A 14,253-nucleotide genomic window follows, 5' to 3' on the forward strand; every position below is an offset into this window, starting at 1 on the left:
TGGCGCCACGTAGCGAAAAGAAGAAACGACTGGCCCGCGGTTGTTAACTCGGCTATAATCGCGTAAGCGGTGACTACCCCAATCAAGAAAAAGAAAGAAGATTCAAGTTTAATTCTAAAGGATTACAAACATTCTTGGGTGGGAAGTGGTACTTACCAGATGCCCTAGAAAACTTAATATTATAAGCTTCTATTGGGAGAATTACCCTAAGGGCTGACTTCGCTGCCAGTTGCGTACAGAACAAGTCTGGAGTGCAGTGAATATAGAAATAGAAAAGAAAATAATAAAAAGTATTCATAGCAGTCCGAATCGCCAAACGTTAGTGAGCAAGCGAATTTAACAAGTTATACGAACTATTCAAATGAGCGGGGCAACCTAATGAAACTTTAAACTCTTTAACAAGACCAAAAATAGCGAGCAGAAAAATGCCGAACGGCCTATATTATAAACTTTCTACAATAATTTGTGTTGATTTTAATATGACTTTTGGATAAAATGACACAATTTAATGAAATTCTGTAAGCTCAAAATCTTAAATGGATGTATAGCTTGAAAAACTTTGAATATATGTCAACTATATGTTTAGACTAAAAAATTTTAAGAATAAAATCTTCTAGTTGACGACAATAGAACTTAGATTCTTAACTTTTATTGCGTTTTATTTATTAGTAGCTATTAAAAAATCCACATTTCTCGACTTCCAAAACCCTTTGTAATAAACCTTCGAACTCCGGTTATTTAGATTTTGTAGAAGTTTTTTTTTTTTTATTAAAACAATTTCATTAAATCCAACTAGAGGCAATTAATTTCTAATCATTTAATCCGAGACAGGTTTTCTCATTTAATTTCTAAACCTGAAATAAATTAGCAATTTTGACTACCTCGATGAAAGAGCAAAAAAGGGCTAGAATGCTTGCTGTTCTACGGGCGCATTTATAATTATAAGAACACACTTGTGTGTGTATGTGTCGGAGTGTTGGAGCCAGCCTTAGAAATGCGTGTAAATATGCTTGGGTACATACATATTTCTCTACACTCAAACATATTTATATGCTTATATATAGTGTAGGTATGCTAAGCAAGTTCAAAACCCTACAAACAAAGTTGAGGCACAAATATGGAAAAAAGCAAATAATTAAAAATTCATAAAGTACTGGCACGCGTGTCAAACGTGACTAAGCCTGACAACAGACAGTAAACGGCTACATTAAGCTGGCTTGCCAGTTATTACTATATGCTTATATGCTACCTATATACAACAACACATATAGTATGTACATATGTTTCCAGTCATTACTTATCCTTCAAATCGCTTTTGCGTACACGCGAAAAGTGTCAATAGAGGTTCATAAGTAAGTATTTAACTTCGACGGCACTCAAATTCAAACAACGATGTTTGAAGGCCGAGCAAGTGTTGAGCCTTCTGCTTATCATTGCTAAATTTATCTAATTTCAATTACGCCACTAACAGCGCGAGCTTAAAATTGTAAGTTTTATAAAATCGAGTGATTTGAGTTTGGCTTTCGTCTTATAATAAATATATCTACGGGGCTTATGATGACACGATATTATTTTATTTGGGTATTTGACGAAATCTTACTATCCTTTACTGTGTTATACATTACAAGATGGATTGAAATTGCTCAGTCAGAAATCTGTAGAAATTTTGGAGAGTGGTGAATCGAACATGCAACTGTAAAGAATCTTATAAACTAGCATATTTGAATAGTGATGGCATAGCAAATTTATGCCGCTGTATTCAAGTATCAGCAAAGTCTGTTTTTGGAAAATATGTTTCGACCGATCCGAGGAAACCGTTTTGAGTCAATTGAAGGTTATTCCGGAAATTAGCTTCAAACACGATTTCGAGAAATGGTAAAAACATTGGTAAAAGTGTCATGGAAGATTACTTTTAGGGGGACGACAAGTATAATATTTAGTTTCGACCACGTAAAACACCTCAGAAGATACTTTAAAAGCTATCGGAGCAAAAAGTTCTTCGCTTTAAGCTTCCTCACATTGACCGATATTTTCGACCAAAAGCCAACTATAGATACCGGAGTTCACATAAGGCTAGGGGCTTGAAAAGTTTTGATTGAACTTGGACTTGATTTTTTGCCTCGATCTTGAACTTTTTATCTTACGAAAGAATATTTAACGGCGGTTAATCCTCAAAGTAATGACTGAACTGTCGAAACAACATTTCCTCACCTTGGGAATGTTGAGGTTAAACACTCGCCAAATTAAATTCTTCTGCCAAATTAAATTAATAACAATTAAAAGCTTTCTTTTAAGGATTTGTTGTTGTTGTTATTTGAATTGAAAACACCGGTTAAGTTAAGTTAAATTTATGATTATTGTTATTGTTGTTATAATTTTACAGGCATAATGATATGACGGAAGTTTCAAGGTGAGCAAAACACTAGAATTTATGGAAAATTAGTGGAAGCATCTAAGCCAACCGTTATGTCGGCCGGATTGCTAATGTGACTTATTTATATTTGTATGTATATATGTACTCATATATTGAATATAAATAACTAAATATAATTGCTGGAACTCATACATATATATTAAATATATATTTAAGTAGATATGTGTGTGTGGCAAAACCAGTCTTTGACATATCTTTCATTAATTATGCAAACTTTTTTCTGCGCTTTTTTTCGACGCTTGCGATTTGAACAGCGAGTCCCAGACCGACGCGGAGAATGTGTCTGCGGCGCGCGTATGAAGCGTTCTGCCCGAAGCGATGAAATATTGACCTTCTGGAATAAGTAAAAGCCTGTTGAGTGCGAACGCAGCTTCACTTCACTTAAGAATCTAATTATTGGCACAAATACGCACACAATCACATATATATTTATCTGTACATACACACATGTATATAAGCATGTGTGTCTATATACAGCCAACTTTTTCAAGGCGTCACTGTTGGCGATAATTTTGTGAACTGAATAACCTTCGCGTGTTTGTACTTACCATATACACTGTAAGAAAATGTCGCGTATTTATTTCGCAGTTGAAAAGCCGATGATCGAGCAAGTAAAATTGAGGGGCTCGTTCTCATTGCTTTGGTGGTAGTAGTTGAAGAAGACGGAATTCTTCTCTACTTTTTTGTCAAGCTATTTTTTGCGTATGAAACCCGTTGGTACAAAAAGCACATACTCTAATGTATGTATATATACATACATATACATAATCTATATATATATATATGTATGCATGTATTAAGTGTATGGCATAAAAAGCACTTTCTATATCTACACACATACATATGCCGATACCTGCCTGTTTTGGCACTTACACACACGAACACATCGAAGACAAAATGAGGAAGGCAAAAACAGGCAACAATAACAAAGCTTGAGTGTTTAATTATATTTATTTAACTTTTGTTGCTTCGCGAACGAGAATATTTGCGTATTAAATTCTTATAGAAATGTTAATATTAAACATTTTTCGTGTTCGCTCTCTCACCTACATAATAGAGGTGCGTATGTAGGTGCAGAAGCTGTTGGCAGAATTTCTAATAATTTTGAAAGAAAGCGTGCGCATGAAATATAATTAAAAAGGTATTTATAAATAAAGAAGGATTATAAGAGGATTATTTTTTTTTGAATAAGAAAACTAGAATTCGAGAAAGCAACAAAAAAAAAAAAAAAGATAACAAAATTATTGAATTATGTTCGTTGACTAGATTCATGAGATTAGTTTCGCAAACGAGTTGTCTGGTGACTTTGTGGTGAGAAGACTCTAATACTTTAATTTTTGTAAGGTGTTATACTTATTTATGGATTTAAAGTGGTGCGTTTCCTATTTAAAAAAAAAAAATTTTCTCAAATAAAAAATTAAATATTTTATTAGGATTTTCTAATGCTACAATCATACGCTATTAACAAAGACTTTCTGAAATTTTTGGAAAAAAAAAATATTTTAAACTCGGGCATTGCAAAGCCACTTTCGGTGACCCCTCGGAAAAAAGATGCACCCGCATTGGCAGGGTAACTTTTTGCAGATCATCTAAAGTGAAAGAAATACGTGTTTCAGTTAAATCTTAAACTTAACTTAGAACATGGACGAAGGAACAAAAAACTGAAAATTGAGCTTTTGCAGATACTTTTACAAAAAAATTAAAATTTTAGTAAAAATTTCGTCACATTTTTGTTCAAATACTTGTTATCGAAAAAAACTCCTTCATTAAAGTCTTTAAGAATTGTATCTCAAAGATCTGTGTAAAATTTCATGAAGATGGGTTGACTAGTTCTCGAGGAATCTTGCCAACCGACTTCAAAACACACAGTTTCGAGAAAAGCGCGTTTAAAGACGGCGCACTTAGCTTAGCTAGCCTTGAGCACACAAGTTCTCAAGGATCTATCCCCGAAACTATTACTCGGACCAAGTTGAAAATTAAGAACAATATTCTAGAGGCTTTGTAGAATTTAATAGGACAAGAAAGAAAAATCGGTTTTTTGGAACCACTCTGAAATGTAAATTTCTCACAAAAACTAATTTTTTGGGGTATCCGATTTTGTCAAAAAAAAAAAAAATAAATAAAATAAAAATAAAAAAAAAATAAATAAATAAATAAAATAAAATAATAAAATTTTACTAGTCCTTTCATCGTCTCCACTACTGAGTTATTTCTTTTCGCCGGTCCTCCTGGAGATCGGCTACGCGATCAAGAGCTCTTTCTAAATGTTTCCTCTTAAGCCAATTTTTTGTGTTTTGGTTCATCATCCAGGTAGTATTCCACTTCCATATTACGGTAAACTACATAGTATTCATGGAACATATTTCTCGATTCACCATCCAAGCCAGAACGTTGAAAAACCAAGTCTTTGAGATCTCTTCTATTCGCTTAAGCTTAGAGATGAATCTCCAAAGTTTCAAAGATACCGCCTCATACCTTATTTCCTATAGATTCTTACGGGTATTTAGTTTATTTATCAGAGTTAAGTATCTGCAGGTAGTTTAACTTGTCGACGGTTTCATTAGTGTCTAAAGCAGACTTTTATCTAATATCGATATTTCGGTGTTCGGTTGAGCAACCCACGATTCGATGATAAATAAATGCACTTGGTCAGTTAAGATACCACACATTCTATTTGAGAATGGTTTTATACACTGCTTATCTCTTTGTTCGCAATTGAAATGGTTGACGATTGGCTAAGATAGTGGCGGCCGAGGGTTTACATCGCAGCGGATCTACATATCATAAGGAAGAGTTCGAAAAAGCAAAAAATATGAAAACGGAAATGTTCACAAAGCGAAGTTATGTCTGGGGCGACACAACCTGGAAATGTGCATGTAATCAGCTTCTGACAGACGAACTTAGACGTCTTCTTACTCCTGGTCGTGCGAATTGACAACGGAGTTATCAGATAATCCACTTTGTGAAAGCCTTTTAATCGAAAAAGCTATGAGTTAAGCTAAGTCTGTGACGCATCGGTAAAACAAAAAAAAAAAATACTTCAATTCAAGCCAATTGAGGAACATAAAGGATGCCATAAAAAGGGGAGATGACATTAGGATAAAGGTTCTCGTGCTAAATAAAATATATCTCCTTGTCGACATTCTTTTTTAAAATTTTTGAAAATGTTATGACCTTCGATGATTAATTACTATCCAAAAGACTGCACAGCAGTAGGCAGACACTCGGACTTATGTTTCCAAATAGGGGTCATATCGTTTCGCTAGTACCTAGAAATATAATGGACTTTATCAATATTCTGGAGCTAGGTGAGTTTTTGCGATTTAGGTGGGGGAACAATAGACCTAAGGCCACGGTGCATTCCTCGTTAATGAGTCTTGTAATCCAGCCAAAGCTTGTCTGCAATCCTAACCTCGATAGATTTGATTTACCTAAACTTTATCCGTCATGTTAAAATGAAAATGTAAATATTTTCCTTACTTATTGTCAAAAAAAATTAAATTCTTTTTTCACACCTTGTAATATTTATCGAGTAATATTTACATAGTTTTTAGGAAAGAGTATTCTTCTAACTTGAATGAAACCATACAGTTCTACACCAATTTACTTCCATAATAGTTAGAAACAACCTTGGCTATCGCACATTTCCTATCTATAGGCTACGTGACCCAAACAGTAAAGTGACGAGCTGCAAGGTAAAAATTGTTTTCATGGTCCCTTTTTTACAAGCATCAGTCAAAAATATATAGACCCCATATGATAGTTGGAAACTGCACCTGTGAACCACTGTGCTTGCTGAGTATAAAATAGGCGCGCGATTAGCGTCACTCAGCGCTAAGCAGAAAATGAATAAGAGAGCACGAGCCACTAGCCAGAGAGAGCAAAGCGCGAAATGAACACAAACATTAGCGCCTACTAAGCCAATGCTAGCAGCTTTGCGCCCACGGCCAATACTAAAGAATGAACGCTTTTGGAATGTATGTCAACGTATGACAGCGCCAACACGCTACCGCCAAATCGGCTTGGTTTGGGAACAACGCGTGTGGGGCTCAACGTGTGCTTGCGCGTCTGTCTGTGTGCGCGTGTGTACTGGCGATGGGGTCGCAAAGCGCTTTCGCTGTCCTCGGCGGCGCAGTAGCCGACGGCGTTAACGCTGCCGCAGACACAACCGTCGATGGCTGGTGGTGGTGGTGGCGCTGTAGCGCAGTTTACTGTTGTCGCCGCTGCACTCGGTTTTGCAACCACCGAAACACACAGCCAGTTATCGTTAACGAGCTGGTGGAGCCTGAATGGCCAGCTCGTCTGTGCGGATGTCTGTGTTATGTGCAAGCACAGAGCTATTTCGCCCCATATGGCGCTGGCCGACGAAACTTACGACAACGATTACGATGACGACGACGACGACAACGTTGGTTGATATGAAACGACGTCGATTCGCCATCCACATGGTCGCTGTTTGTAAGCGTTGCGTTGTTGGCTGCGCGACGGCGGCATCCACATCGTCGCTCATACAAACGCTAGTGAAAATGAATCGGTATAATCGTTGTTGTCTCGGTGTGTGAATGCTGTTGCTTTTGCTGCTGTAGCGAGGCGTACTGTGACGCTTTTGGGATCCGCTGTACGAGTCAGTTGTCTGTTCGCATCCAACCAGAAAGCAAGTAGGGTCTGTACTAGAGTTTCTTCGGTAAGAAGCCACGAGGTCGTTCGCTGCGTTAGCAATTTGTGAGTGATATTTATTTTCATTACGACACATACGATACGACACGTTACTACCATACAACGAGTAGTGTGCACAACGACGATGAAGGAAATTTGAATAGTGACCGGATTAAGTGACTTAATGACTGACTAAGTGTCTAACTGACGCATGATGATGATGATGGCCCCAGCAGAGGTCTAATAAAATAATTAATATACGAGAATACCAAGTGTGAAAACTTATGGAAAAACTCAAAGAATTTGCAAAAATCTGCCATAGAACGTGAACCGAGAAAGAGAGAGGCAAAGAAAAATTGTATAAAAACACGTAGTAGAAGGAACGACGAAAGAAAGAGAAGGAAATCACAAGCATATATCTTAAGTGACTGTGTAGTTGTATATGTCTTTAAGTGTGTGTGTGTGTGAATGTTTATGTGCGCTCCCGAGCAAAAAGCGCAAAAGGCTAAAATATGCGCGAAAGGCAAGAAATGAAATGAAAATATCGGTGAACAAATGAATGAAAACCAAAAAAGAAAAAAACAACAAGAATTTATACAGCGGAAAATACACAAATGAATTTTCTGTAATAAAAATAAAAAGTAAATTTTTATATATTCTAAAAAAAATTTAAGAAAATCGCAAATGTTTGCTGACTTGTGTGTTTGTAGTGCGCTGTGCGCTGCCAGGCAATAAATTCACTGACTTAAAGGCAAATTGCGCGTCCAACGCGAGCACCTAATCATATAATTTTAGAATAAAAAATATTTTTAGAAAACACTTCGCCAATGCTATGCGCCGACCAAGCGCTGCCGCGTGTGAATTAGGCTGCTGCCGATCGTGCTACCTATGCCAAAGCGATTTTGTTGTTTTCTCTTTTTTTTTGTGATTTTTTTGTTTCTTGTAAAGCGGAAACACGCAAAGTTCACGTTACAGAGCAGGCGTTTCGTGAGCAAGGCGGCTGGTGGCTCTGAGCTAAAGCGCTAAAAGAATTCTTGGAAGCGGGAGCATCAATAGGCTACGAAAGCACAAGTGATCACAAGTGATCTTAAATATATTTCCAACTAAAACCAGAGACGAGCTCGTCTTTATTGTATGATGAGTAGTTACCACTTAGTATAGTCTCCAACCATAGCCGCGCCAAACCACATTTCGCAGCGCTTTTTGTGTGTGCGCCGTTAGCGCTTCCCGCTTTTGTGGTTTCGCGACGCGGCGTAATACAGGTCGCGTTCAAAAAATCAATGCAGTATTGCTAGGAATTGATGACGTGACGCTTACACGCCTTAATTATGCTGGCATACATTGTAAGCGCGGCGCGCTGACGGCATACTCTTACATACATGTGTATGAACGCGAAGGTATTTCATCCGCTCGTATAAGCTTGTCACCAAAAGCACACATTTCAGATTTCGCTTAAGTGAACCGCTATGATTTCGAATTTTTCCAATTTCAAAAGCCGGTCCTCAATACGCGCTTCATATAGTCACACATAGTTGTAGTAATTCATTACTCATATCTATTACAACTCGTCCGTCGTCGTTGATTACTTGGCGCAGCATCGATCGCTAACGCGTCTGAATTGTCTTATTGGAACTGACTGCGTTGTTTCCTTTATACACAACATAACACAAACAGCATGAATATCGGTGCGCCGCAGTGTGGCGAGATACAGCACTTTGCCAGCCAGTCCAGTCCAGTCCAGTCGATGAGGTAGGCACGTATGTATGTCTGTTTGCATACAAGTATAGTATGCAGTCAGGCAGGCAGTCAGGCAGGCAGTCAGAAAGGCAGTCAGAAAGGCGGTCAAGTAATCAGCCGCAGTCAGATAAAGCACCGTGTGTATGCGGTCAGTTGATCGGCCGCTGCTGCGCTGCCCAGTTGTCCGCTATTTAGTAATTCTGCTAGTCAGTCGCGTACTACAACAAATAGCAACAACAACAAGCATAGCGCTCGAAACGAGTTTTTACTTTTTTCCCAACATCTTATCTTTTACTTTCTTCGCGGTGTGTCTTTTTTTTGTATCTGTGCAGTGTCAGTTTAATGCCGGAGTCGATTCGCGATGTTGTGTTGGAACTGTGCTATGTCTTTGGCAAGCGAATTGTAAAACAAGCAGAATTTCGTTTCACTTTTTTTAACAATACTGAAATTTATAAACAATAAAATATAAATACAGTGCGATTGCGAAACAACTTGCCAGTGCTGTGAAGAAACAACCCAAAGGATTGTGCATAGTTTCCTTTCTCTTTCTTTCGTTACACTGTAAAAAAATAATAAACGATTGTGTTGTACTTGCAGGTGCTGCAGATTCTGAAGGAGATAAATCTTATAGAAGTGTGTGAAAAAATTATATAAAAATTTCCAAATAAAGTTTGAAATTTCCAAACAAATACAAGCAAAAGCGCAAGGCAACGGCTCAAACCTAAAAATTCCAAAAGTAAATATTATTAATAAATATTAGAAGCTTCCGCGCTTTAGCCAGGTGTACGCGGCTGCTGAGATTCCAGTTCCTGAGTTTCGGCGCTGCAAAAAAATTTAAAATTTTCCACGTTAGAAACCACCAAATTCGCGTCACATGTGTTTTGGTACTACAGAACCCTTCAAAAAAGTGACAACTGATAAACGTTCGCCAAGTAAAAGTGTTAAGTAATAACATGGTCGTCGAGTAAATGAGATAAAAAAAAAAAACGAAAAAACGCGTAAAAAGTGCGTACAAATGCAGTTAGATCGCGCGTGTTAAATAGAAAGTGAAAAAAGTGTGGCAAAGTGCAGGCAAAATTTAGTTATTGAAAATTTACAATTGTATTGAGCGCAGTTGAAGTCCAGTGTTATAAAACAAGAAATCATAATAATACAAACTAGAGAGCGAGAGCACGCGCGAGCGTAAACCAAACAACAAAAAAAAAAAAAAAAATACATTTTTGTATGCATTAAAATTCCGGCCAGCGGCCAAAACTGCTTGTTTAACGTTAAAAGTGAAATAAAATACCTGGCAACAACAACCAGCACAGCTTTATCAGCGCTAAAAGAGAGCACCAAAACATCAAAACAGCGGTTCAGCACTTTAACGGCGTGACAGCGCTGAAGGTTATATTCTGTAAGTATTCTACCTGTTGTCATTTGTGAGAAATGCAATGTGAAGATCGCAACTGTTGCAGTCGATTTTTTTGTTTTTTTTTTTTTTGCTTTAACTAATAGCAATAAAAGTGTTGAATATTAATTGTTTGCCAGTACACAGACGACATGGCGTGCTTGGATGTAGGTACAAGTTGGTGTTAAATATTAGTAAACGAAAAAAATCACTAAAACTCTTAATTACTTCATTTACCGTTATGTGTTTCTTAATTTTTTTTTTTAAGTTTTTTGCTTAGTTTTGGAATAAAACTATTGGAAAATGCATTAATGTTTTTTAGTTTTTAATAACACTACTTAAGAACGCGCCAGCTCAACTCTTACTATTGTGCGAAAAACATAGGAAGATTTTTTAATTTAAATTTCGCGCGAAACCACAATCGTCGAAGTATTTTTCTCCAATGTTGGTGTGACTGTGTGACATTTATGCCAAATAGCACATCAAAATAAAAATTAGTGTTTAATACGCTTATCTTTCTAAAATAGAAGTGAATTCGAGAATTTTACGATGATTTTATTCAACAAAGATAGGTATTTAGGAGTGCAGCCATTCAGCAAAGAACTTCCATAAATTTTTTGTGCAGAATCAAAACTCTGGTGCCAAAACATTCAAAAAGTTAGAAAAGGCCTACAGTGATAATTTTTTTTTTCGCAAGCGAGTGTTTTTGCTTGGTACAAATTACTCAAAGAGGGTGAAGAACGGGTTGATGATGAACTACGTCTAAGACGGCCTTCAACACTAACTGATGATCAACGCGTCAGTAAAATAAAGTAATTGGTTTTTAAGAATCGATGATTAACAGTCAGAGATCTTACTAGCACCTTTCGAATATGGCAAGGATCAGTAAAGACCATTTTCGAATATCATTTGGGTCCAAGAAAAGTGAAAGCACGATTGGTTTCAAAATCACTCAATTTTTTCGAGAAACAGCGCCGCGTTAACGTCTGTAAAACAATGCTGTGCGACTAACGGAATATCATGAAACATATTATTACTAGCGATGAGTCTTGGATGTATGCTTACGACCTGGAAACAGACGATCAACGTAAAAAATCACGTCAAAATTATATAGAAAGTCTTACCATTTTTTTTACTCATAGCAGTATATGAATTTCTCTGCACACTTTTTATTGATTTCCACAAGATCGATATATATTTTCCATTTTGATCAAAACCCGTTTGCCATCTTGCGGGCAAGACTGATTCCATACCCATAAAATTGTTGATCCTTGCAAGAAAAAATCTGATCCAAGTGGTTTTTGATCTTCTGAATGGAGGAGAGGGTTCAACCATGCAAAAAATCTTGCAGACACCGGCACTAGTAATAGTTATGTTACAGTATGTGTGTGGTGGGTGTGGTAGCACATCTCATTCAAGCTGCAACAACTTTTGACGAGTCATCAAACTTGTATGAGTCCTCGAATCATCTTGGTGGAACACTACACCTTTTCAATTAGTCAATTTTAGCCTCTTATGGTTGAGTACATATATATACTTGTGAATTAATTGTGTTATTGTCAGCCAAAAGCTCAGATTAAATGATCCCTTTGAAATACCATTAAACTTAACTACTAACATTTTTGTTTTGGTGACTATTGGTTTTCCCTTCTGACGATTATCTCTTGCGCTTTAGATACTTGTAAATAACCGTCGTCAGTAACAATGCGTTTTGAAAATAGGTTATTTTTTTTTGTCGTTTGCCACAGTCGTTAATGCGCCGAAGGAACTTTCATTATGTAAGAACATGAAGACCTCTGAAGTCAAGCTTCGAAATTAATACTAGACGTTTCATGTGCGTGCGAACGGTCGTTTAAATAAGTTTAACCTTTCACAAACCCCTCGGGTTGTTATTCGACGAACTGCATCGTCCAAGGGATTTTATTTTACACACATTGCAAACCATTATTGGCGTTCGTACATCTTCATATAATTTGTTAGTAATAGTTTATTTTCGATAGGGCACGAAACAGAAACTGTTCCAAAAAATTGAAGAGCCCTTTTTTAACAAACAACAAACAATGTTCGAAATTATGAATTTCCTCAATTTTCCAAAAAGTAATTTTTTGTGAAAAGTAGTTGAATATTTCAAGAAGACATTTAATCCCCGTAAATGGTTTTTAGCAAATTTACTTAGATTGCTATCTTTGCATTTATCCGAACACCATATGATGAACTGACCACTTGGCTCTTATTGCCTCGACTTCGTATAAATCGTGACTCAGTTTAAGGTACATAGCTATCCTGTTTGGATTTCAAATTTTTGGATTGCAAATTCAAGAAATGAAATATTACAAATTTGCACGTTGGATGTCTGTCATTCCGATTTCATACCGCCAGCAGAAAGTTGAAGTATGAAGTTTATTATACTCAAAAACATATGTTAATGTCGCCAACCAATTAGGTTGAGTTAGGTTAATCTGGTGTGCCAATAAGCCACGCATATACCACTTTTGGTCCATTGCGATACCAGATGGAGTACATTTGCTAGGTCCATAAGGAGTAGTCGTCCTTTAAGATGCCTGCACTTGACGCGAATTCTAACATACTGTGGCCTTACTATCGATACTTCCTCCAGTCTGCAGTCCAGTCCAGCAAGAACTCTTCCAAAAGTCAGAATAAACTTCAATTTTTAAAAACTTTAAAAATGACCCTAAATTTAGTTATTATTGTAAAATTATTCCCAGAATATTCGCAGGAAGTCATTTCTAGCACCTAAATCGAAAATCTATTTTTATTTGATGATGCTCGTAATTCAAAATGTTCACTTCGTAAAAGTAAATTGTAAAATTCCTAACTCAGATTTTCTTCAGCCGCGGAAAAATATTTTCAGAAAAGCTTTTGGGTGTTCGATTCGCCAATCGTCGTGTCTTACACCGGCTCTTCGTCAAAAACTTTATATAAATATATTAAGGAACATCGTATTTTTAATAAAACCCTTAAAAAGAATTTGCAGTTCGTCAAAATTTTAATAAATTCATACCCATAAATACATACATACCCACATTTTGTTAAGCCGAAACCTTGAAGTCTCAAAGAAAAGTACACCGAACAGCAAAATACACTGGAAACGTGGTCAGCAGCGTAAACGGCGACTACTTAACCTCAATCACTTCTTTCATACATCTCAGTACTATCATCTGTTAATCAAGTGGCGAAAACGTAAAACAGGTACATATATGTACACACACATATCTATGTACATAGTATATGCGGTTAAAAAGCCGGTAGTGTGAAAAGTTGTAGAAAAGCATGTGTGGTGGGTTAAGAAAAATAAAAATGAAAATAAATCTTGCGGACAAAAACAAAACAAATAAGTAAACAAACAATAAACGGCCTTCCGCCACGGAGCAATGCGCAATGCAACGGGCGCATCGGCGAAAGGGGGACAAATCCAAGTCGAAAGTGACGCAAAACATGTTGCTGATACGGACGAACTAGGGGAAAGGCGCTGCATACATACATACACACAAACACGTTTTTGATTATCTTATTTAGAGGCGATTAATTTACAAAAGCTGCGACTACGTCAAACGCGCAGAGGCCGAAGACCATGGCCGCGCTGCTTAATGATGAAGACCACGACCGACGCGGCTGACGGCGCGCAGTATGTGAGAAAACAAAACCGGTGAAGAAACTTAAACGACAACAGGAAGACACAAACTTATATCCCTGCAGATCTACATAAAGATGTGTGTATATGTGTGTGGGTCAGATCTCTGCACGATCATTTGCATGTGTAGTGCGCTGTATATGGGAAGGGATGATAAACGAGCAGCTTGAATCAGCCAAATACCACCGAATGCGAACTGCTGTGCGAGAGTCAAAAGGCGAACGAGACCGTCTGCTGTTGGAGAAAAGCAAAAACTTTGTATGCCTCGGTATTTATTGGAGCTTGCGATGAGTTGATGATCTTGTAATGTGATGGGGAACAGGTTTCGGAGCAAAATTGTTAAAATATATGCCGCAAAAAAGGAAAACGAAATAGTAATGAAAC

At 37.1% G+C, this 14,253-nt stretch overlaps 1 protein-coding gene across 4 annotated transcripts in view; it reads left to right on the forward strand.

Moving 5' to 3' along the window:
• Window positions 1-7,027: 7,027 nt before the first annotated feature.
• LOC108970465 (forkhead box protein O) overlaps window positions 7,028-14,253 on the forward strand; it is an 85,094-nt gene continuing 77,868 nt past the window's right edge. The window contains exons 1-2 of one of the 4 annotated variants that reach the window (XM_018935867.1): window positions 7,028-7,156; window positions 9,425-10,223. Coding sequence is in view for 1 of the 4 variants with exons in the window: in XM_018935866.1 (XP_018791411.1) it covers window positions 10,370-10,384 (15 nt within the window). In the remaining 3 variants the exon portion in view is untranslated. Of the gene's footprint in view, window positions 7,157-9,424; window positions 10,224-10,252; window positions 10,389-14,253 lie in introns of those variants that run through there. The other 3 variants (XM_018935868.1, XM_018935869.1, XM_018935866.1) reach the window with 3 other exon arrangements.

The sequence above is a fragment of the Bactrocera latifrons genome, unplaced genomic scaffold (assembly GCF_001853355.1).
Source record: "Bactrocera latifrons isolate USDA-ARS-PBARC rearing strain unplaced genomic scaffold, ASM185335v1 scaffold_3, whole genome shotgun sequence".
NCBI classification, from domain to species: domain Eukaryota; kingdom Metazoa; phylum Arthropoda; class Insecta; order Diptera; family Tephritidae; genus Bactrocera; species Bactrocera latifrons.